Genomic DNA, 24,225 nt, shown 5'->3' with positions numbered 1-24,225 from the left:
CATGAAAACTACCACCCAGACCACAAAAATATGCTTGATATCAGGTCTGGTGAACAGGAATGGCTGGACACAAATGACTTGAACAAAGAGTTCTGTATGTAAAAATAGTGTACTGAAGTAGTAAACAGGGTCCGGTACACAAAAAGGCAGTCAAACAAGAGCAAAAGTACATGGAACATCAGGCTTAGGCGTGGTCGGTAATACAGGCAGGTGGTCAAAACACACGAGAGGCAAGCAGGTCGAGAACACACAAAACAGACCTGGATAGAAGGCATGAGGTGCATCAATCTAGCGAAGGAGCAGAGCAGAATGAAAAGCTTATATACACCCAGGTGATGAGCTGCAAATTGAGAACAGGTGAGCGTAGAAGCACCAGAACGAGGGTGTGGCCAGAGAGAGTGAAACGTCCACCACCAAGAGACAGACGAGAGACAGGGACGAATAAACCAAAACAGGAAAAGACTCAGCAAGAGAATAAACATATAAGAAAGCAACAGAACCATGACAAAATAAACGAAAACATGAAAATAAAACCAGGCAAAAACTCACATCCTGAGACTTTAATAAAATGCCTGAACCAAGGTTAGCCTGTTAGCTTTAGCTTGTTCTGTAACTCTGAAATGAGGTGTGTTCATGCTTCATTCATCCCGCCTAGGTCTGGCTCCAACTCTTTACCCATTTATGGGTTGGTTGGGACATAGGCAGAATTAGCACTGCCAAAGTATTTATAGCCACGGCGTGGCTGCCCGTGGATCAAACACTAAATAGAAGAAGAAATATGAATTTTCTGTTAAATGCACAGTCAGATATATTTTAAATATGCTCATACAGGGGCCAGCGATCTAAGGCATCAGCACTCCAAATTTGGTACAGCTTGGATCATAACTCTAAGCATTGCACGTGCACTCGCACACATAATCTTCTTTATATACATAGAGAGAGAGATTGGCTTTATTTGACAAATATTTTTGACAATCACCACCACAGATGCCAAAGTCTGATTAGGAACTACGATTTATGTGATTTGATTAAAGAAAAGCCAATGGTAGGATGTCGAAATAATATCATATTCATATATTTGCTGACTGTGTAAACAGTGTTGGTGCTGTAACTGTCACTAAGCATTTGCTTAAAAATTAACCATTAAGAAACAATTCTTGAAACTATGTCCACAGTGGCAAAGTACACCTTAACTAACCATTCACAATGACCGACTATCACAGATTCATTCAGAATTTAATCAACAATTCAAAAAGGCCATGTTGCCATTAGTGTGTGTAGGAAGAAATGAGTCCAATGGGGAAAAAATATATAATAATAGATGTGTGGGTAACATGAGTTTAGTTTGAGTTGCTGCAATGTTTAAGTAATAAATCCATAGCATCCTTGTAGTATCTTTTAAGTGATGTAATCATCAGAAGAACACATTTCCTGCCTGACACAGTGATTTTTATACTCCATCCACAAACAAAAATCAGGTGGTGTGTAGAAACCACCCTGTCCATCTGTCTGTGAGTCTTATAAGCACAGCTGCTTTATAGATTTCAATGAAACTTCCCACAGTGGTTCTGTAGCTGGAAGCAGACATGTAATTGTCCATGACTCCCCTGGACATTTCACCAGTTACTCCCCTATCCAAAGCCAGTACTCATTTACAGCTGGGTGAACTAGGACAATACTGATGAAGTGCCTTGTCCAAGGCCACAGACAGGCAGTGTGATTGAGACTCACACCCAGGTCAACATATTGATGTGGAAGAAGGAAAATATTGTCCAATGCTTCAAGAAGGGTTAATTGGACTCTGAATTTTTTCTTCATTATATTTGTCAATTTCTTGTGCAGAAGTGTTTCCTTATGTGAAAGCGACACGTATGGAAGCACCCAAGTATCATTTTGTGAGCTTGTTTATGGATGATGCATTGGTGTATATGTCATCAGTTGCAAAACTGTTCACTGAAAGAAAACATTTTTGCCCAACTGTTTGGATGTCGACAAATTTTGTTCCCATCTGTATAGACAAAACAGTGAACTTAGATTGTCACATAGGTTGCTGTCAGCTTAAAAGCAGCCATTTTCCTCCAACTGCTATCCGCTTGATTTGATTACTATGGTGAGTACTGTATCCTGTCATTTCTAATGCAGAAACAAATTTTTCTTGTCATGCCTGCTTTATGCCATTGCCTCTTTGGTCACTGGAAGCTGTGTATTTGAATCAACAATACTGTAACAAATAAATATTCAGATGTTTCAAGTCAGTTTTTTTCTTTATTTCTTTGATGAGATGTTCCATGTGAGTCTTGTATATAATTCCTAATGTGTTTGAGTGTAAGATGTAAATATGTCTTGTCTTAAACTTAGGCTGGAGATAGAGAATGCCAGGCTGGAGGCTGCTGCAAAGCAACAATCCAACCAAATTGATGCTCTTCAGAAAGCTGGCCAGGAGTCTGCTGCGGTACATACTGCCACCACAGCAGCCACATAACCACACATTTTACACAAGATCTCATTATGCCTGCTCAAATTTCATCACTGATCTTAAAAAACAAAAAACAAGGAATTTTGAAGAATTCTCATAATTGCAATTTTTTAAATAATACAAAGAAGAGTGCTGTTTTATTTTAAGGTCTTCAATCTTTTTCTAGCTGCCTGAATGTTCACCTGGAGGAGGGGTTGGTATTGTAGCTGTAGGCATAGTTTCTTTGTGTGGGTTGATTTTTTTTTTTTTTTTTTTTTTTTTTCCTTTCCATAAAATAAAAAATTATCTAAGGTTATATGTTGATGTACAGTATTGTTCAGAATAATAGTATTGCTATGTGACTAAAAAGATTAATCCAGGTTTTGAGTATATTTCTTATTGTTACATGGGAAACAAGGTACCAGTAGATTCAGTAGATTCTCACAAATCCAACAAGACCAAGCATTCATGATATGCACACTCTTAAGGCTATGAAATTGGGCTATTAGTAAAAAAAAGTAGAAAAGGGGGTGTTCACAATAATAGTAGTGTGGCATTCAGTCAGTGAGTTCATCAGTTTTGTGGAACAAACAGGTGTGAATCAGGTGTCCCCTCTTTAAGGATGAAGCCAGCACCTGTTGAACATGCTTTTCTCTTTGAAAGCCTGAGGAAAATGGGACGTTCAAGACATTGTTCAGAAGAACAGCGTAGTTTGATTAAAAAGTTGATTGAAGAGGGGAAAACTTGTACGCAGGTGCAAAAAAGTATAGGCTGTTCATCTACAATGATCTCCAATGCATTAAAATGGACAAGAAAACCAGAAATGCGTGGAAGAAAATGGAAAACAACCATCAAAATGGATAGAAGAATAACCAGAATGGCAAAGGCTCACCCATTGATCAGCTCCAGGATGACCAAAGACAGTCTGGAGTTAGTGCTGTGACAGAAGACGCCTGTGTGAAGCTAATTTATTTGCAAGAATCCCCTGCAAAGTCCCTCTGTTAAATAAAAGACATGTATCATATATCGTACATGTATCGTATACCAGGTATCATGATACCAGATATCATGGATCAGTTTGCATATGTCAAAATACTTTTTTTTACTAATAGCCCAATTTCATAGCCTTAAGAGTGTGCATATCATGAATGCTTGGTCTTGTTCGATTTGTGAGAATCTACTGAATCTACTGGTACCTTGTTTCCCATGTAACAATAAAAAAATATACTCAAAACCTGGATTAATCTTTTTAGTCACATAGCACTACTATTATTCTGAACACTACTGTATGTATTTCTGTGTGTCCTTAGGGGTTTTTGCTGAAGTTTTTCAATTGGTAACACAAAGACAAAGAAAATAATACTTCAGATTTGGGGTTTGAGTTTTATTAATTAATTCATTTTTCATCTTTGTGATCATCACATTTTCTCTCTGGTAGTGGATGTTGATCCACAGGGCCCTTTTTTCTGGATTTGCATGATGCATACTATTTCTTGTAGACTAGTGTCCTCAACTTTCTTAAATTATAAACTCTAATGGGCCATTCAATATCAAATCACCCAGAGGGTTAAATATAATTCATATTAATTATATATGCAATTTCATTCTTTGGAATGACGCTGATAATGTTATATTTAGGCTCATTCCATATCATATTACTTAATTTGAGAAAATGTTCCCAGGTTACACTGTGATTTAAACTCTACAGGAAATACAGTCCCTTTTCACTGTCTCAACGACGTCAAATGCAGATGACCATGAACCTGCACAAGCGTGATGTAGAACATGTGGGATCTATCAACAGCTGATACTGATGTGTGTACGAGTGGCATACAGCTATATTAAAACATGCCATATCAAAAGAACTATGAATGTTGAAAGTTGAACAAAGAGACTTTTTTGGGGGGGGGGGGGGTTGGCAAAATACACAAACATGTTTAAAATTAGGGCTATAGTTTAATAACTATGCAGATCTAATATTTGGGATTCCATTTAAGATTTGTTTAGAAATGCATATGAAATTTTCAGGGGAATCTGAGAGGGTGGCCTGTGAGTTTTTTGTTTTGTTTTGGTTTTTTTTTTGGTTTGTTTGTTTTGTTTCGTTTCCTTTTCAAACTGGCTGATTTGATAAGGCATGGCCCTGTTATTGGCATCCTTTTAATTAGAATAAATGTCAGTGTCATTCAAAGAATTAAATTGTTTAAACGGATTTTCATAGAAATAATTAGTCATATGTTACATTAATTTTATTTTTCCGCTGTAGGCCAGAAATCATTTGGAGGGCTTGGTTACAAGCCTCCAAAGCAGTAAGATGAGTCTGGAAGACCAACTCAGTCAAGAGGTTGGTGCGATGTTTTATTTCCTCTGCACTTTTGTATCTTCCTGCATGATGCTCTTGCCATCTTTTATATAAATGATTTAAAACGAATTTCAATCATTCAGGAAATTTATGGTAAAAATGACTGTTTGTGGAGAACCTACAACCTCAGCCACTTCAATATTTTGTACAAAATATGTAGTGGCATAAAAGCATTATATATATTGCTTACTCTATTGTAAGCTAAGTGACGTGTTAAAAACAGCAGCAACAATGTATTTAATTAATATGTCAGTTCAACCACTGCATCTTTCACAGTTTGGCTGTTTCATAGATAAAAGTCTTGATAAAAGTCATGATAAAAGTCTTGAGGGGTCGTGTCCCTTCAAGACTGAACAATCACAGCTTGTGATGACCCTTCCTTTTATCTTGCAAACAGAAAGCCATTAAAACCATTGATACATCCTCTTGATTTTAGTCCCCACAAACTCTCAGAGGAGCCACTTGTCCAAATCTGCTGTGAATAAGCGAATTGCACATTAGCACAGCACATGGGTGAACTTTGAGCCTCACTCTCGCTTGGCTACCACATCCAGGTAACACTGATCTATAGCCAAAATACTTATGAAATAAAGATAGTCAAACTTTACAAATTTTGGGCCACAGAGAATGAAAGTGTTGTTTGAAATTGTTGATTGGCTGTAGTTTTAAGAAATGCTACTACTGTGCAACTAAGGATTAATAATTAACCCTTTTGCTGATTTTTAAAGTGTTACAAAAGAGAACAGGTGAAATATTATATAGTCAGAGAAACATAAAAAAAAGACCTATGCTTATGATTTTTCATGAAAACTCTACAGTTAACACAATATAATTATGTAGATGCAAAATGTAAAACCTTGTATATCTTGGAAACAGTAGCCAATTAGCCATTATTTGAATTCAACATGCCAAAATTCATAATAAATAGCACATTTTATTTCTGAAGCAGACAGCGTTTTAATATTTGTATACCAGTGTAACCTGATTATGTGTGTTATGGGAGCCATGTAGCTGTAACTGCTTTTAAGCCTTAATTTCAGGTAAGGCAAGGCAAGTTTATTTCTATAGCACATTTCAGCAACAGGGCAATTCAAAGTGCTCTACATATACATACAAACAAACATTGCAGCAACACATTAAAAGAAAAAAAAGTGAAAACATGTCAGGTGCATATTGCGCTATTGGTGTCTGTGCAAACGGTTATTGTAGGCTTGAAAAATGGTGTAACAGCCAGTGTGATATTCATAATTGTGAGCACAAAGCTCCGGAATGCACATGCAAACCAATGTTTGTATTACACAATGTTCTCAGGGAGAAGAATAAGCCAGACTGTCTAGTTATCACTGTTCTAGTTATCACTGTGAGTTCTATTTCATTCCTCCTGACCGCCAGAGGGCAGTGCTTTAGCACCTGGATAACTACATGTGCGCAGCACAGAGGTCGAGAATATATACCAACAAAGTCACGCTATTGAATGTGACCTGGGTGACGTCACTGGTTGTCTTTATATACCAGACGCACCCAGCTCTCGCTTCTTTTCTACATTCTCGCATTCTTAGAGGTTGAGAACGCATTTAGCTGCGATTGCCGCTCTCGCTTGTAGCCTCGCAACCCACGTTCGGTTGGAGCTACGTGCACTGCACACGTCCTCCAGAGGCTGCGAGACACGGTTTCACCGTTTTTTGTATTCTTTGACGCCTGTCATGAGTACACCTTCCTAAATGCCGGGTGCGCGCCTTTGCCGCTGCCCTGCTGGGTATTTTCCTCTGTGCACATTAGCTGTGTTGTTTCGATGAAAGCTGGCTATTTGTTTAGTTGTGTCACTAACCCCGTTAACTACGTGGTAGTGTGTGTATCAGAACCAGTATAGTGTAGTGTGTTGGGCTTGCCGTGAGTTTTCCACTCCTTGAAGTACTTCATCTGCACTGCCGCCATTTGCTAAGTTTAACAGCTCCGCTAGCAGCTAGTGTTGTCGTCTTTGCTCTAAGTGACTTAGCACTTGGGCTGTGAGTTTTTCGGCTGTGTGCATTGTGTTATTACTGTGGCTGTGAGTGTTTCACGCTCCGGGCCTTGTATTAGCTTTTACACTATGAGTGTTTCACGCTCCCTGCCTCGTGCCGAGTCTGCAGCTGTGAGTGCTTCACGCTCCGTGCCTCATGTTACTATTTACACTGCGAGTGATTCACGCTTTGTCTTTCCATTTGTAACCATCAGGGCTTGCGTTAGCCATCTGCACGCAGTCCACAATGTTGACAGGGCCTTTGTTGCATGGCTGTAGTACCTGTTTGGCTCCCTTGAGCCCAGATGATGGACATATGTTTTGCCCCTCGTGTCTTGGGATCGGACACCTGAGGGAAGCCCTGACTGGCGATGCCTGCCTTAATTGTGCCAGCATGCCACTGGCAGAGAGATCTGCTAGACTTGCGGCATTGGAAAGTGGAATATCTAGTGCGACTTTGGCCTCCAGCCCCAGGAAGGAACCAAAGCGCCGTAAACGCCCACATGCAGGAGCCCCTTCTGCTAAGAAGGTTACTCATGACCATGCTTTGGCTGAAAAGGTCAAAACGTTGACTTCTGAGTTTGCTCAGATTAAGTCCATGCTTCTGAATCTACAGCCTAGGGATGCAGTGACAGTTCCTGTTGTCCCTAATGAGGCTGATCAGACCAATATAGTTACTCAGCAGGAGGAAGATGTCGTGTCTATTGCTGCAACTGATTCCTTGTACATGACAAGTTATATAAACTGTGTGGAGGATGAGGATGAGAGGGGTCTTTCTCCAAGCCATTCATTAGTGGGCTCTCATACCTCTGAGGCAGAGTCTATGCCGCAAACCGAACCTGGACTATCTTTTGTCAAGCAAGCTGTTCAGTTGGCTTTATCCAGGCTTGGGGTCGACAATCCCCCTGCGGAAACCACCGCTTCAAGTGCCTTTTTCAAAGTCACTCAGAAGCCTGAGTTCAACGTTCCAGTTTCACAACCATATATGGAGGAGCTCCACTGATGTTGGGTGGACCCCAAATCATTGACCCATCTATCACAGGACTGCAGAGCCCTTAGCTCTATGTGTGATTCGGCGCAGTATGGTCTGAACCGTATGCCCGCCGTTGACAGCATTATTGCGAACCTGGTTGTGGCTCCAGCTGATGCTGCTCGGCCGGGTGCCCGCTGCCCACATCCTCACTGTAGGGTCACTGATGACCTCCTCACCAAAAGCTATGACATAGCTGCTCGCATCGGTCGCCTAGGCAACTCACTGTCCCATTTAGCCCTTGCCCTCTCAAAGTCTTTGAGGGAGGCAGAGGTTGATGATGCTACTCAAAGTCTTAGTGATGCCTCACTCCAAACCTTTGCTTATATGTCCAGAGAGCTTGGCAGACTGATGTCAACCCTTACCATCACTAGACGTCAGGTGTGGCTTGCGCAGTCCCCCCTGTCCAAATCCTGCAGAGGCACACTCCGTTCGCTGCCAGTTCTTCCAGGCCAAGTATTTGGACCTGCGGCCGAACAAACTTTGGAGCATGCTGTTGAGGCTAGTAAATCTCGGCAACAGTTTGTTGACCTACACCGGTCTTCCAGACCTCAGCCAGTCAGACGTGCTACAGCTTTTCACTCTACATCCAGGCTTCCGCCGACTCCCAGAGCTACACGTGCTTTTGCAGTTGAGGGCCAGCTCTCCCAGCAGCCTGCCTTTCGTGAGCCTACGGGCAGATCCCCGAGAACTGAACGGTTTCACAGAGCTTCCAGTAATCGCGCCCAGAGGTCCTCAGGGATGCGAGGCAGAGGTGGTCGGGTCTGACTGCCAATGTTTGGCCCCCAGCCGTTTTTCACAAAATCAACTCAGCCACTGGGAGGCTCAAGTTCAAGACCCATGGGTCATTTCAACCTTGTTCGAAGGTTACAGAATTCAGTTCAGATATCGTCCTCCAAAGTTCAATGGGGTGAGGATGACTGTTGTTTCCGACTCGGTGCAGTCTGCTGCCCTACAACGGGAGATTTTGGAACTCAGTTCACAGTTCAGACCAGCTCAGGGGGTTCTATTCAATTTACTTCCTTGTTCCAAAGGATGGCGACTTTCGTGCTATCCTCGATCTCCGACATCTGAATCGTTATATCAAAGTGCTGCAGATTCACATGCGCCGCACAGTAGACGTCCTTCAAACTATCACACCAGGAGACTGGTTCACAAGTGTCGACTTAAGACGCCTATTTCCATGTGCCAGTGGCGCCTCATCACAGGAAGTTTCTCCGCTTTGCTTTCGAAGGTCAGGCATACCAGTTCAGGGTGCTTCCTTTCGGCCTCTCTCTCACCCCTTGTACATTTGCCAGATGTATGGCTGCAGCACTAGCCCCACTGCAAGCTCTTGGATTAAGAATCCTACCCTACTTAGACGATTGGCTTGTCTGCGCTCCAACTTAGGAGCAGGCGCACAACGACACAGCTCTTCTACTGAACCATGTCTCTCATTTAGGACTCACAGTGAACTTTGCAAAGAGTTCTCTTGTTCCCAGTCAACAAACGACCTTCATCGGCATTGCCATCAACTCCCTGACCATGACTGCATCGCCATCCCCGCAGAGAGTGGACGATGTAATTCGTCTTGTCTCACACATTCAACGGGCTGTGACGCTGCCTTTTGGTTTGTCCGGTTGATGGGCAGATTGACTGCAATGTCGCTAGTGGTACCTTTGGGACTTCTGTTCTTACGTCCCCTACAGATTTGGATCAACAACCTAGGCCTCAACTCAAAGTTGCATCAGTACAGGCTTGTACGACTCTCCAACCAGTGCCTTCTGCACCTGAAACCCTGGGGGAACGTGGACTTCATCTGCAAGGGTGTCCCTCTAGGCTCTGTTCCTTCTCGCCGAGAGGTGGTTGTTACAGATGCATTACTCAAAGGTTGGGGGGCCGTGTGGAATCACAGGATGGTGAGGGGTGTCTTGAGTCCTCAGGAGAGACTCCAACACATAAACGTGCTGGAGCTTCGCGCTGTGCGACTGGCTCTCAAGCATTTCCTCCCGGCCCTGAGAGGAAGACATGTTCTTGTCCGGTCGGACAACGCGTCAACAGTCTATCACATAAACCATCAGGGGGGCACCAGGTCCAATCAGTCATTGGCAGAAACTCGGAAGCTTCTCTTATGGGCGTTGCCTCACCTTCAAAGTGTCAGAGCAGTTCATCTGCCCGGTGTACAGAACAGCACAGCGGATTTACTCTCCAGACAGAAACCACCACCGGGAGAGTGGAGACTGAACCCGATTGTGGTCCAAATGATCTGGCAGAAATATGGTGCAGCGGAAGTGGACCTTTTCGCTTCAAGCACCTCGACACATTGCCCACGATGGTACTCCCTCTTGGAACCAGACAGCCCGCTGGGGCAGGATGCATTGGCTCACCCGTGGCCGGATTGCCTCCTTTATGCCTTCCCTCCTCTCCCGTTGCTGATGTTGACACTGCACAGGATAGATCAGAGCAGCCACAGGGTGCTGCTGGTTGCTCCATTCTGGCCTGGGAGGATTTGGTTTCCCATGATTTACAAACTCCTCGAGGGAGAACCTTGGGCTCTCTCGGAGAGGAAGGATTTGTTGTTACAGCTACAGGGGAGGATTTGGCACCCTCACCCAGAAGGCCTTCAACTGTATGTGTGGCCGTTGAGGGGCCAGACTCCTTGTTACGTTCTTGTGACCAGGCTGTTGTTCAGACTGTCCTTAATTTGCATGCTGCTTCTACCAGGGCTTTGTATGACAACAGATGGAAGCTGTTTGTGCGGTGGTGTGAGAAACAAAAGTTAGACCCGGAGCATTGCCCTGTGCCTATTCTCCTCAAATATTTACAAGAACTGCTGGAGAATGGACGTTCTGTCGCTACCTTGAAGGTTTATGTTGCTGCAATCTCTGCCCGGCACGTCTACGTTGATTGCCGGTCAGTGGGTTCACACCTCTTAGTGTGTCGTTTTTTGAAAGGTGCTCTACGTTTGCGGCCTCCAAGACTTGCACGCGTACCTTCATGGGACCGTCCTCTAGTCCTGGAGGGTTTAAGCTTATCCCCTTTCGAACCAGTGAAGACTGCCTTTCTATTTGCACTGTCTTCGGCTAAGCGGGTGGGAGAGCTCCATGCCCTATCAGTCGCTGGGGACTGTTTGCGATGGAATTCTGACGGATCTGGGGTTACGCTGTGGCCTAATCCGTCCTTTTTACCCAAGAGAATTTCAACTTTTCATGTTAACCAGCCAGTTTCCTTGGCTGTGTATGTCCCGCATTCTGATCCAGGATTATCTGTTTCAGGTTCCCTGTGTCCTGTCCGAATGTTGAAGCAGTACATTAGTGCGACTGCCAGGATCCGGAAAACGGATGCCCTGTTTGTGTGTTATGGTGATCACAAAAGAGGCTGTGCTGTCTCAAAGCAGCGACTCTCCCATTGGGTCGTGGATGCCATTTTACAAGTATACAGGTCCAGAGGTCTTCAGCCTCCTAAGGTTACGTGCCATTCCACCAGAGGGGTGTCCACCTCCTGGGCTGCACTGAGAGGTGTCCCTTTGAGTGATATTTGTGCTGCTGCTACGTGGGCTTCGTCCTGTACCTTCGCCCGCTATTACAGACTGAATGTGGCTGCTCCTCCTGCGGTGACTTCGGCGGTGTTGTCTGCCTCCACTCCCCACTGCTGATGCGAGGTGAGTGTGACTCTTCGTGACCTTGTTGGTATTAAGTCTTCCAGGTGCTAAAGCACCGCCCTCTGGCGGTCAGGAGGAATGAAATAGAACGAGAGTTACGAATGTAACTACGGTTCTATGAATTCCGGATGACCGCCAGAGTTGCTTGTCACAGAGTCTTGCGAGTTCATTCCGAAAAGAAGCGAGCGCTGGGTGCGTCTGGTATATAAAGACAACCAGTGACGTCACCCAGGTCACATTCAATGGCGTGACTTTGTTGGTATATATTCTCGACACTCTGTGCTGCGCACATGTAGTTATCCAGGTGCTAAAGCACCGCCCTCTGGCGGTCATCCGGAATTCATAGAACCGTAGTTACATTCGTAACTCTAGTTTAATAACATCAGTGGAATGTTGCTATGGTAAACAATAACACGATTTTACCTTCCTTATCGAGTCACTTTAATTGTGCACTCTTGTCAGTTTCTGTCAAATATTCAGTGATATCTGTATTCATGTTTACACCAGTACTTTGGCCAATCCATCCGTCAGTCAGTTTCAGGAGGTCAGGTTCTCAAGTTCTCAAATTTTATTTGTTTCACCTCTTCTTCAGCAGTTAAAACACAAGGCAAATTTGGTGTTACTGTACTGTATGCTAACGGAATGAGTTCTTGGCATTTCCCATAAACACATAAACCTCTGCGCTTACAACCATCCATCCATTTTCTTCCGCTTTATCCAGAGTCGGGTCACGGGGGCAGCAGCTCAAGCAAAGCCGCTCAGACCTCCCGATCCCCCAGCTCCTCTGGGGGAACCCCAAGGTGTAAAAGTTTAAATTCATTGACTTTCCACTTTTTAAACTAATCTAAACTGCACTGATCTCTGATGTTTTTATTGCAATCTGCCATCTTTACCACGGTATAGGTGTCAACCTGACTCCAGAAAGGGCAAAGAAGGTGCAGGTTTCTTTGTCACCACCAACTCCACCAGGTGAATTCAGTGATGGACAGCAGACGGGATGAGTTCATCAATTAAATCACCTGGTGGAGTTGGTGGTTACAAAGAAATCTGCACCCTCTTTGCCCTTTCTGGAGTCAGGTTGACACATATGCCATGTTGAGTGGTAACAGTTTTAGACAACCAATCTCACAATGCACCGCAGGGATTGAGCTACGCAATTTCCTTATTTCCTGAGCTGACATCAAGTTCCATAGTTTCTGGAGTATAACTCATACCTGCTAAAAAAAAAAAATACCTCTTGAAGAGTAAAACCCAAATATAAATCACACCAGAGTATAAGTAGCACTGGAATATATGTTGCACCTTTTTTGTCTGTATTACCAGCTCCTGAACTGGGGATTTGGTCCGTTGTTGTAGTGTATTTAATATATTGTCAATTTTTTTTATTATTATTAGTTTATTTTGTTTGTCTCTTTGATTCCTGGGGAAGTGCTTTATAAATAGGCATCATAATAATTATTATTATTAAGAATAAATATGTAATTTTAAGTCCTCCCAAACTGTTAAAAAACACACATCTTATACTATCAAAATACTTGAGTCATTTCACTTATGGTTTCAGAGTATTCTGCAACATGAAAATGCTGCTAAATTGCAACTTTTCAGTTTTTTTGTTTCCTGACCTAAATACAATTACTTGGTCTTTTCTTGTTAGGTCCAGAAGCAAGGTATGTTTAACACAACCCAGGATTCCAAGGCCTTGTGGGAGGAGGAGCTTAAGTGTCGCTCTAAACTTGGGTTGAGGATGGCAGAACTTGAAAAGGAGAAAGGAGAGCTCAGTAACCAGGTGATCATAATCCTTAAAAGCTTTTTTATTTTTAATTGACACATTCATTTATGATGTCACATCTTGGTGAGATGCGACCCCTAATGGGAGCATCTGAAGAAAGAAGTGAAAGACAGATACGAGGTCTGTTAGAAAAGTATCCAACCTTTTTATTTTTTCAAAAACCTGATGGATTTGAATCACGTGTGCTTGCATGAGCCAACCTTGAACCTTGGTGCGCATGTGTGAATTTTTTCACGCCTGTCGATTTCGTAATTTCCTGGTAAGCAGCATTTGTGTGGGACGTGTGCTGTGCGCTCGCCGTTTTTTCATTCCAAGGAAAAAGACGGAACGACTGGAGCAGCGTGACTGCATCAAATTTTACCAGAAACTGGGTGACAGCCAGGTGGAAACCATTCGGATTATTCAGACGGCTTTCGGTGACGATGCTATGAGCATCACACAGATTAAGGAGCGGTACAATGGTTTAAAGACATCCGCCCAACGGTGGAGAGCGAGCCACGCTCCGGGCGGCCATCAACATGCTGAAATGACCAGATAATTTCCAAAGTGAACGCTGTGGTGATGTGGACCGTCGTGTGACTATCCGAGAAATTGTGGAAGAGGTGGACATCAGCACTTTTTCGGCACACTCCACTTTGACAGAAGATTTGACCATGAAAAGAGTTGCAGCGAAATTCATGCCGATGACTTCAGCACAAAGCTGACGGAGCAAAAGCGCCACCGTGTTGAAGTCTCACAGGACATGTTGTGACATGCCCACCTCTTCCACAATTTCTCAGATAGTCACACGACTGAAAAGCCACCGAAAGCCGTCTGAATCTTCCGAATGGTGGAAGGGGTGGGCACCATTTTTCGGAGTCCAGCATGTCCTGTGAGAATTCAACACGGAGGCGCTTTTGCTCCTTCATCAGCTTCGTGCCGAAGCCATCGGCATGAATTTTGCTGCAACTGTTTTCATGGCCAAATCTTCTGTCACAGTGGAATGTGCCAAAAAAGTGCTGATGTCCACCTCTTCCGCAATTTCTCGGATAGTCACACGACGGTCCCGCATCACTACAGCATTCACTTTCGAAATGATCTGGTCATTTCAGCATGTTGATGGCCGCCCGGAGCGCGGCGCGCTCTCTACCATTGTGCAGACGTCTTTAAACCGGTTGTACCGCTCCTTAATCTGTGTGATGCTCATAGCATCGTCACTGAAAGCCGTCTGAATAATCCGAATGGTTTCCACCTGGCTGTCGCCCAGTTTCTGGCAAAATTTGATGCAGTCGCGCTGCTCCAGTTGTTCCACCATTTTCCTTGCAATGAAAATCCACCGAGCGCACTACACACATGCTCACACAAAGGGTGCTTACAAGCAAAAGACGCAATCGACAGGCGTGAAAAAATTCACGCATGCGCAAGATGTTTCAAGGTTGGCTCATGCAAGCACACGTGATTCAAATCGATCAGGTTTTTGAAAAAAATAAAAAGGTCGGATACTTTTCTAACAGACCTTGTATGCAAACAAGGAAATATCTACTCTCGAGTATCTGGAAGATGATATTTTATTGAATAATTATGTAGCATCCCTCATCAGACTGCCCTGTGGTTTTGTCAGTCAAAGTATCATCCTGAGACTCTTTTTTTTTTTCTCCAGATGGAAGTGGAAAAGAAGAAAGTGAAGAAAATAGCAGAACAGAAGAAGGCTGTAGACACACGACTGGATCAGGAGATGAAGAGAAACACAGAGCTTCAAAAAGAGATGTACAGGTGACATATGAGCTCCCTGTACCTGTATGTCAGCATGGACACCCATAGGATCCCATAGAATCTGATTATTTCTTGTTTTTTTGATTTACCAGTGAGTATATCAATGCAAGGATGATTTCATTTTTTTTTTTTTTATTAATTGTGCCATTTCAAATCACTTACCTGCAGTCCATGCATTGGTTTCATATTTTTTGTCTGCTCAATTCCTTGTGGCTATTTTTGCATTTCTTGCTTCATTGTGTTATTAAATCGTATCCACATTTATAGTACTATGGAAAGTACAGTAGTGTTCAGAAGAATAGTAGTGCTATGTGACTAAAAAGATTAATCCAGGTTTTGAGTATATTTCTTATTGTTACATGGGAAACAAGGTACCAGTAGATTCAGTAGATTCTCACAAATCCAGCAAGATCAAGCATTCATGATATGCACACTCTTAAGGCTATGAAATTAGGCTATTAGTAAAAAAAAGTAGAAAAGGGGGTGTTCACAATAATAGTAGCATCTGCTGTTCACGCTACAAACTCAAAACTGTTATGTTCAAACTGCTTTTTTAGCAATCCTGTGAATCACTGAACTAGTATTTAGTTGTATAACCACAGTTTTTCATGATTTCTTCACATCTGCGAGGCATTAATTTTGTTGGTTTGGAACCAAGATTTTGCTCGTTTACTAGTGTGCTTGGGGTCGTTGTCTTGTTGAAACACCCATTTCAAGGGCATGTCCTCTTCAGCATAAGGCAATATGACCTCTTCAAGTATTTTGACATATCCAAACTGATACCTGGTATGCGATATATAGACCCAACACCATAGTAGGAGAAACATGCCCATATCATGATGCTTGCACCACCATGCTTCACTGTCTTCACTGTGAACTGTGGCTTGAATTCAGAGTTTGCGGGTTGTCTCACAAACCTCTCATCAGTCCACAAACTATTCCTCCATTTCTCTTTAGGCCAGTTGATGTGTTCTTTGGCAAATTGTAACCTCTTCTGCACATGTCTTTTATTTAACAGAGGGACTTTGCAGGGGATTCTTGCAAATAAATTAGCTTCACACAGGCGTCTTCTAACTGTCACAGCACTTACAGGTAACTCCAGACTGTCTTTGATCATCCTGGAGCTGATCAATGGGTGAGCCTTTGCCATTCTGGTTATTCTATCCATTTTGATGGTTTTCCGTTTTCTTCCACGTGTCTCTGTTTTTTTTGTCCATTTTAAAGCATTGGAGATCATTGTAGATGAACAGCCTATGTTTTCCCCTCTCCAATCAACTTTTTAATCAAACTACGCTGTTCTTCTGAACAATGTCTTGGATGTCCCATTTTCCTCAGGCTTTCAAAGAGAAAAGCATGTTCAACAGGTGCTGACTTCATCATTAAATAGGGGACACCTGATTCACACCTGTTTGTTCCACAAAATTGACAAACTCACTGACTGAATGCCACACTACTATTATTGTGAACACCCCCTTTTCTACTTCTTTTTTTACTAATAGCCCAATTTCATAGCTTTAAGAGTGTGCATATCATGAATGCTTGGTCTTGTTGGATTTGTGAGACTCTACTGAATGTACTGGTACCTTGTTTCCCATGTAACAATAAGAAATATACTCAAAACCTGGATTAATCTTTTTAGTCACATAGCACTACTATTATTCTGAACACTACTGTATTTGTCTTCTCACTGGTTTCTTTCTGTATATCTGATTACTCCCAGCAAATTGTTTCAGCAGCGTGAAATTGTCTCAAATTTCTGACCCATTTTTTAAAAAAAAGGAAAAAATCAAGTAGTCTGTAAAGTGTTAGAACTCAAAACAGAGAACATGAAGTACCAGAGTGACCCTTAACAGAAATGTCCAGCCTTCCAAAATTCCTCTAAAATCACAGCAAGGATTCATCCTGGAAGCCAAAAACCCCACAAACACTTTAACATGTGTCTGAATTATGCTAAAACATGCCTTAATGGACATTATTCTATGGACTGATGAGTCTAAAGTAGAAGGTAGGGATCCTGTTACATCGGGAGTAAACCAGACACAGAATTCCACAACATGGTTTCTGTATCTACAGTAAAATGGTGGTGATGGTGTGGGGATGCTTTACTTGATGCACATGCACAGCCGGTTATTTGAGCACTCATCCAAAAATGTGGTCATGGACACAGTATCACATACACGGACCTATTTCAGTGTCAAATAAAGTTCATGGTGGGACACTGTATCTTGAAGGAGAAGAGGTGATGTACGCACTCATTGTAACAAAGAGGACAAAAAGAAACAAGACGGTTGGACAACTGCAGTGCTGAAATGGTGGCTGAATGTGCTCCTTGTTAAAAGCAGCTCTGTCCACCTGTCATATATACAGAAACAGAAATATTTGGGTTGCTTTTGTTATGGGTTTATACAGGGAGGTGGGTGAAGTAATTGCTACTGGAAATCATCAAAATACGCCACCATAGTGAAGCTGGTTTGATGTTGGATGTTCAAGTTTGGTTACAGTTAAAAGAAATAAATATATCCATTTTGCTTGCTACGTGTGATGAATTCGTCAGGCAAGTTGTGATGTATTCATACAAGTACAAGTCACATGCAAAATACTGACGCCGTGATTTTATATACATTTTTAAATATTAAAACAGCTAAATCTGTTTAACCTCCTGACTTTTGATGGTAAAACACCTGTGGTGATAGTTTGCAAATGAGGCCTTGTGTCAAAATGAGCACATTTGTCTGTGTGCATCACAGATGTTTTGATGTGAAAAGGCCCAAAGGTATTAATGGTACACTAGTATGTTGACCGTGGGGATCCACGGGCTCTAGATTGGGTAGTATTTATTAAAAAAAAGGTAACTGACATTTTTTAAGGGTGGTAATAAGTGAAGCAAAGCTTGTATAATGAGTTGGAATGGTGTGTGAGTCCAAAATATTTTTAGAACCTTAGACCTCAACAATTTTTAGATGAGGAATTCAACCCTTTTATTTCCTGGTAATTATGGAATTTTTTAATGTTAATTGACTGTCTTAATGTATCTATAAGTTGTTTAGGTTCTTGTTATCATATACACAATATTATTATTATCATTATTAGTATTATTATTATTTCATTTTATTATTACTTCTATTTTGTCATTTGATTTTTAAATGGACCACAATGGAAATAAGTGTTTTCACTTTCTTGTGTCATCCATGTTTTTTAGCGTATTTACAATTATATTATGTACTTACATTGAACTTGCTAAATAAAATTGTACATGCACACACTCATGCTTTTAATATGAAGATGATTTACCTCCCCCTGGCGGAATGGCATGTTCATTCATTCATTCATCTTCTACCGCTTAGTCCATTTAAGGGTCGCAGGGGGCTGGAGCCTATCCCAGCAGCCATAGAGCGCGAGGCAGGGTACACCCAGGACAGGACGCCAGTCTGTCGCAAATGGCATGTTAATCCATAATGTAATTAGCAGCATAGCTAATATCCATAGTTTCTCTAAAAATATTAGCCGTATCAACATTACGTTTCTGCACTGTTCATCCTTGACTCAAAACAGTGTTACCACAGTTACTTTGAAAAATTACTTTATACAGTTACTTTATATGGTTATTTCATTAGCAGCTTTATACAGTTACTTTATTAGCAGCTGCTGAATGTAACTAATAAGGTAACGAGTAATCTAACTTGGTTACTCTTAAGATTGAGTAATCAGCAAAGTAACTAATAGTTACTTTGCTGATTACTCAATCTTAAGAATCTTTCCATTGTTTACTGGTTAGATGAAATTGTTAATTTCTCCAAAAATATTACTCCTATCGACTTTCTGTTTTCGCAGTGTTCATCCTTGACCCAAAATACATAAGCATACCAAACAGCAAATGTCAGCTGTCCACAGTTTCTGCATGATCGAAGCCATACACATGCATGCACTCACACAGAGGCCACTTGGCTACTGTAATATTGATAGATTTCTTTTTAAATTGTAAATAAAACAAAACTCAAGCCAAACATGTTTCAAGATTATAGCACGGTAGCAAAGTGACTGCATACGGCTACGAGAACTTGAGTTGTGCTGTGGTCTCAAACCACTGTTTTTCTGGTGTGACTGAGCCTTTAATGTGTCAGTTTGTATAAAATTATCCAGGTTGTATTGTCTAAGCTGGCTGTCCGTCTAATTATTTGAAGTCATTAGTTGTTAAAACTGCTTTTGCTGACATGCTATAATGCTGTGTTTTTAAGCATGACATTTTTATTTCTCTGTTAGAATGTTTAGATTTTTTTTTTTCTTTCGCTATCTTTAAGGTTGCGTACTCTGCTGAAGACTGCAAAGAAGAAACTGCGGGATCCGGACACTGGTGGAGGAGAGCTTGGCTCTGCTATGAGCAGGGAAAAAATGGAGTTCAATAGATATAACCATGATGACGGTGCTTTTGGACGAATGAGAGAAAAGGTTTGTCTTCCTCACATAGCAGAGAAGGTAGCTACAAGTTGAACTACCAACATGGATTAAAGTTCTCCATTGCTATGATGGATTTCTGTCAATTGGGCTGCAAAAAGGTAGAGTTCACACTAACGCAAAATCAAGGCTGGACGCAAGATATAAAATGTACCACATCCCCGGGACACGTGCCACATTCGAAACGTTCAAAAATCAATTTTTAGAATGACGTCTTTGTGTTTTTGTTTGTTTTTGATTTTTTCTGCTCATACCGAGTCCCTGTATGTGTTCCTCTGTGTCCTGTGTATGCGCCGCTGGAGGGGGGAGTGGTGGGTCAGCCTGCTGGATGTTTGAGTGTGGTAACAACAGAGCAAGCAGCGTTTTACAAACATATTTTTATACTTTTCTTTCAAAGTCTGCTCTGAGTGTCTCTGTGAGTGTCCTTGCTGTGGTTAAAACAGCTGCAGAACTCTCGACATGTTACCAAAAAACATTAAGGCTTTTTTCTCCCAAAATATGTCTAAAATCTCTTCCTGAGGATGGCATGATGTAAAATACACTCATAAAACCTTATTACTTCTCAGTGAGGTCGCACTTTCTACATACACAAATAATTATAATTTTAACAACTAAAATGTTTAAATCGGTATTTCTCTGGGCATAAGTTTTACTATGGTTCTGAACTAAGTTTAATTGATGAGCCATATAAAAATAAGTATGTATAACTTAATTTAACTTTTCTGCATAACTAAATTGGGATGGGAAGCAATATCCTTTTGTAATATAATATCTAAGCTCAGGCATTACTGGGTCTTTTTGGGGTTCTAGCTTTAAAATCAGGTCAGTTAGGATGAAAAAGCCCAAAATACAAAATGATTACAGCTCTTGTGGTTAGTAATCTTATCAAACAAACATGTAGGTTGTGATATCAATTTTGGTGAAAGACTAAGAAAAGGTGAAAATGTGTAAAAGAAAATACAAAGACAATACACATTAAGCAGTACAACTAAATTGGGGGGACCAGGGTGAGAAAATAATCTCTAGAATGCATCCATGGACATCAAAAACCCCCTGCCAGCAAAGGTCCACTTTCATTGAAAAACACCCCCAACTCTACGTACTCCACCCACTGCTAGCTAAATAACTAATACAGGTGTGTGCATGTATACATATACAGTTGCATTTTGTATCACCAGTTATCCATCTTCATGATGAAGTGGTATAGAGGAGGATTTTCTTAAAAGGAAGACCTGAAAGTTTAGCTACAAATTGCCAGAAGGTACATCTGAGATGCAAGCCTGGATTTGATCTGTTTTGGTGAAAGAAAATCCTCTGCTCTACTCCACTATGAAGCTAAGAGTAGTGATGCAAAATGCAAAGCTTGCACTGTGCACAATTTCTCCAATCACAGCCACATAAGCCCATAACTTCTCCTGGGTTGTCTGGGTGTCTTGGTAGCTTTCCTCACTCTTCTTCTTCTTGCACAGTCACTCGGATTTTGAGAACTGTCTACTCCATGCAGATTTACCATAAAGTGCTACTGTTTGTATTTCTTTGTAATTAATGTAACTAAAGTCCGAAACACGTTCAGTGGCAGCTTCACCATCAGAGAGCCTCGTCCAAAACTACCACAAAAGACACCAAGCTGTCGTTGATGTTAAAGAGGGCAATACACAGTATTAAGAACAGGGGTATGTAAACTTTGGATCAGGGTCATTTGGGTAGTTCTCTTGTCATTTTGATTTAAAAAGAGGAAACACAGTTGTTTGACAATAAATGGCTTCAGCCAACCACTAACCATGAGTGAAAAAAAGGTTTTTGTGTTGTCATTCATATTCTCTTAAAAATGGCCAAAAAAGCAAAAATTCTGCCAGGGTATGTAAACCTTTGAGCACAACTGTGTGTGTGTGTGTATATATATATATATATATATATATATATATATATATATATATACACACTGAGTGTGTATAGCTGAGTTACCATTCTATGCACGGGTAATAGAGAAGAATTTTAGCCATGTCATTGTATAGTTCATATCACTTTAGTTAAGGTGTAGTAAGTTGCATTGCATTGTGTATGTTGTCATCATTAATTTTCATAGAGCAATTTGTGACATTCATGAGACTCAAGTGAATGATGATAAAAAGGTGATAGCATGTCATATCACGGCAATGCTGTGGGATATATAATGTTGCTAGTGTCTCTGCAGATGTTTCTCCAGCTCTATTACATTTCATCTGTTTAGCACTTGGGGTTTTACGACCTAACGCCCCCTGCTTCTTGGGAGGCATATCGACAGTCTGCATGCTGTACACAGCAGGTACATTTTAAGTAAAAAAAAATAAATAATGCACCCCTTAACTTGCATGCAGTGCACACTGGCCTGTTCAGTTTCTAATTAAAGTCCACCCTCACCAGCTGCTACAACATAGTAGGGTAAGTGTGATGCTTGCTACCTGACCTGAGTACCATGTGAGCTGTGAAAATAAGGGCTCCAGTGAGCGGGTCATGATCTAATATATAAGGCTGACCGTGTGTGTGTGTTCGCTCGCGCATGTGCACTTCCAACCTAAGGGCCCCAGTGACCTCCCCCTTGGTTCCCCCAGTCACCATACCAAGTTTGGTATTGATTGCTTAATTACTGTGGCAGTTCACACCAAACACAAACCGTGCCACATACATACATACATAGGTTGCCTTTTTATATATATATATATATATATATATATATATATATACACTCAACAAAAATATAAACGCAACACTTTTGGTTTTGCTCCCATTTTGTATGAGATTAACTCAACGATCTAAAACTTTTTCCACATACACAATATCACCATTTCCCTCAAATACTGTGCACAAACCAGTCTAAATCTGTGATAGTGAGCACTTCTCCTTTGCTGAGATAATCCATCCCACCTCACAGGTGTGCCATATCAAGATGCTGATTAGACACCATGATTAGTGCACAGGTGTGCCTTAGACTGCCCACAATAAAAGGCCACTCTGAAAGGTGCAGTTTTATCACACAGCACAATGCCACAGATGTCGCAAGATTTGAGGGAGCGTGCAATTGGCATGCTGACAGCAGGAATGTCAACCAGAACTGTTGCTCGTGTATTGAATGTTCATTTCTCTACCATAAGCCGTCTCCAAAGGCGTTTCAGAGAATTTGGCAGTACATCCAACCAGCCTCACAACCGCAGACCATGTGCAACCACACCAGCCCAGGACCTCCACATCCAGCATGTTCACCTCCAAGATCGTCTGAGACCAGCCACTCGGACAGCTGCTGGAACAATCGGTTTGCATAACCAAAGAATTTCTGCACAAACTGTCAGAAACTGTCTCAGGGAAGCTCATCTGCATGCTCGTCATCCTCATCGGGGTCTCGACCTGACTCCAGTTCATCGTCGTAACCGATTTGAGTGGGCAAATGCTCACATTCGCTGCTGTTTGGCACTTTGGAGAGGTGTTCTCTTCACGGATGATGCGAAGGAGATGTGTTGCACTGCATGAGGCAAATGGTGGTCACACCAGATACTGACTGGTATCCCCCCCAATAAAACAAAACTGCACCTTTCAGAGTGGCCTTTTATTGTGGGCAGTCTAAGGCACACCTGTGCACTAATCATGGTGTCTAATCAGCATCTTGATATGGCACACCTGTGAGGTGGGATGGATTATCTCAGCAAAGGAGAAGTGCTCACTATCACAGATTTAGACTGGTTTGTGCACAGTATTTGAGGGAAATGGTGATATTGTGTATGTGGAAAAAGTTTTAGATCGTTGAGTTAATCTCATACAAAATGGGAGCAAAACCAAAAGAGTTGCGTTTATATTTTTGTTGAGTATATATATATACAAGGTCTATTAGAAAAGTATCCGACCTTATTATTTTTTTCAAAAACCATATGGATTTGAATCACGTGTGATTGCGTCAGACAAGCTTGAACCCTCGTGCGCATGCGTGACTTTTTCCACGCCTGTTGGTTGCGTCATTCGCCTGTGAGCAGGCTTTGAGTGAGGAGTGGTCCAGCCCCCTCATCATTGTTTCATTGCCAGGAAATGGCGGAATGATTTGGGCTTTTTTTCCATCAGAATTTTTTCAGAAACTGTTAGAGACTGGCACCTGGAAACCATTAGAAAAATTTATCTGGCTTTCTGTGAAAATGTTACGGGCTTGGTAGAGAATAAGGAGTGTTACTGTCCCTTTAAGGACGGCCCCCAGCGGCTGTGGGGCGCGCCGCGATCCGAAGCCGCCATCGACAGGCTGAACGACCATTTCATTTCTAAACGGATGGCTGTCTGGATCCGTGACCATCGTGTGCCATTTCTCTGGTTATCACAAGAGCTGGACATCAACCATTTTCCGGCAGATTTCACTTTTAACAAGAGATTTTGTCATGGAAAGCCGAGCGGAGGCTTCGCGCGTCACGATGGATTTGCTACTGGAGCGAGACAAGATCACCTCCGTTTTGGTCTCACAGGACGGCTTTGAGATGGCGTTCAGACAAGCGACAGTAACACTCCTTATTTTCTACCAAGCCCGTAACATTTTCACCGAAAGCCAGATAAATTTTTCTAATGGTTTCCAGGTGCCAGTCTGTAACAGTTTCTGAAAAAATTCTGATGGAAAAAAAGCCCAAATAATTCCACCATTTCCTGGCAATGAAACGACGACGAGGGGGCTGGACCACTCCTCACTCAAAGCCTGCTCACAGGCGAATGACGCAACTGACAGGCGTGGAAAAACTCACGCAT

General features: G+C 42.0%; 1 protein-coding gene across 1 annotated transcript in view; it reads left to right on the top strand.

Moving 5' to 3' along the window:
• Positions 1-24,225, top strand: part of LOC117515451 (ankyrin repeat domain-containing protein 26-like) — a 109,748-nt gene that overhangs the window by 73,483 nt on the left and 12,040 nt on the right. The window contains 6 exon segments of the mRNA XM_034176013.1: positions 2,359-2,452; positions 2,643-2,669; positions 4,719-4,796; positions 13,138-13,269; positions 14,912-15,024; positions 19,323-19,470. Coding sequence (XP_034031904.1) covers positions 2,359-2,452; positions 2,643-2,669; positions 4,719-4,796; positions 13,138-13,269; positions 14,912-15,024; positions 19,323-19,470 — 592 coding nt within the window.

Source organism: Thalassophryne amazonica, chromosome 8, assembly GCF_902500255.1.
Source record: "Thalassophryne amazonica chromosome 8, fThaAma1.1, whole genome shotgun sequence".
Lineage (NCBI taxonomy): Eukaryota > Metazoa > Chordata > Actinopteri > Batrachoidiformes > Batrachoididae > Thalassophryne > Thalassophryne amazonica.
The sequence above is the reverse complement of the archived record's forward strand: the minus strand, read 5'-3'. Positions and strand labels throughout refer to the sequence as shown.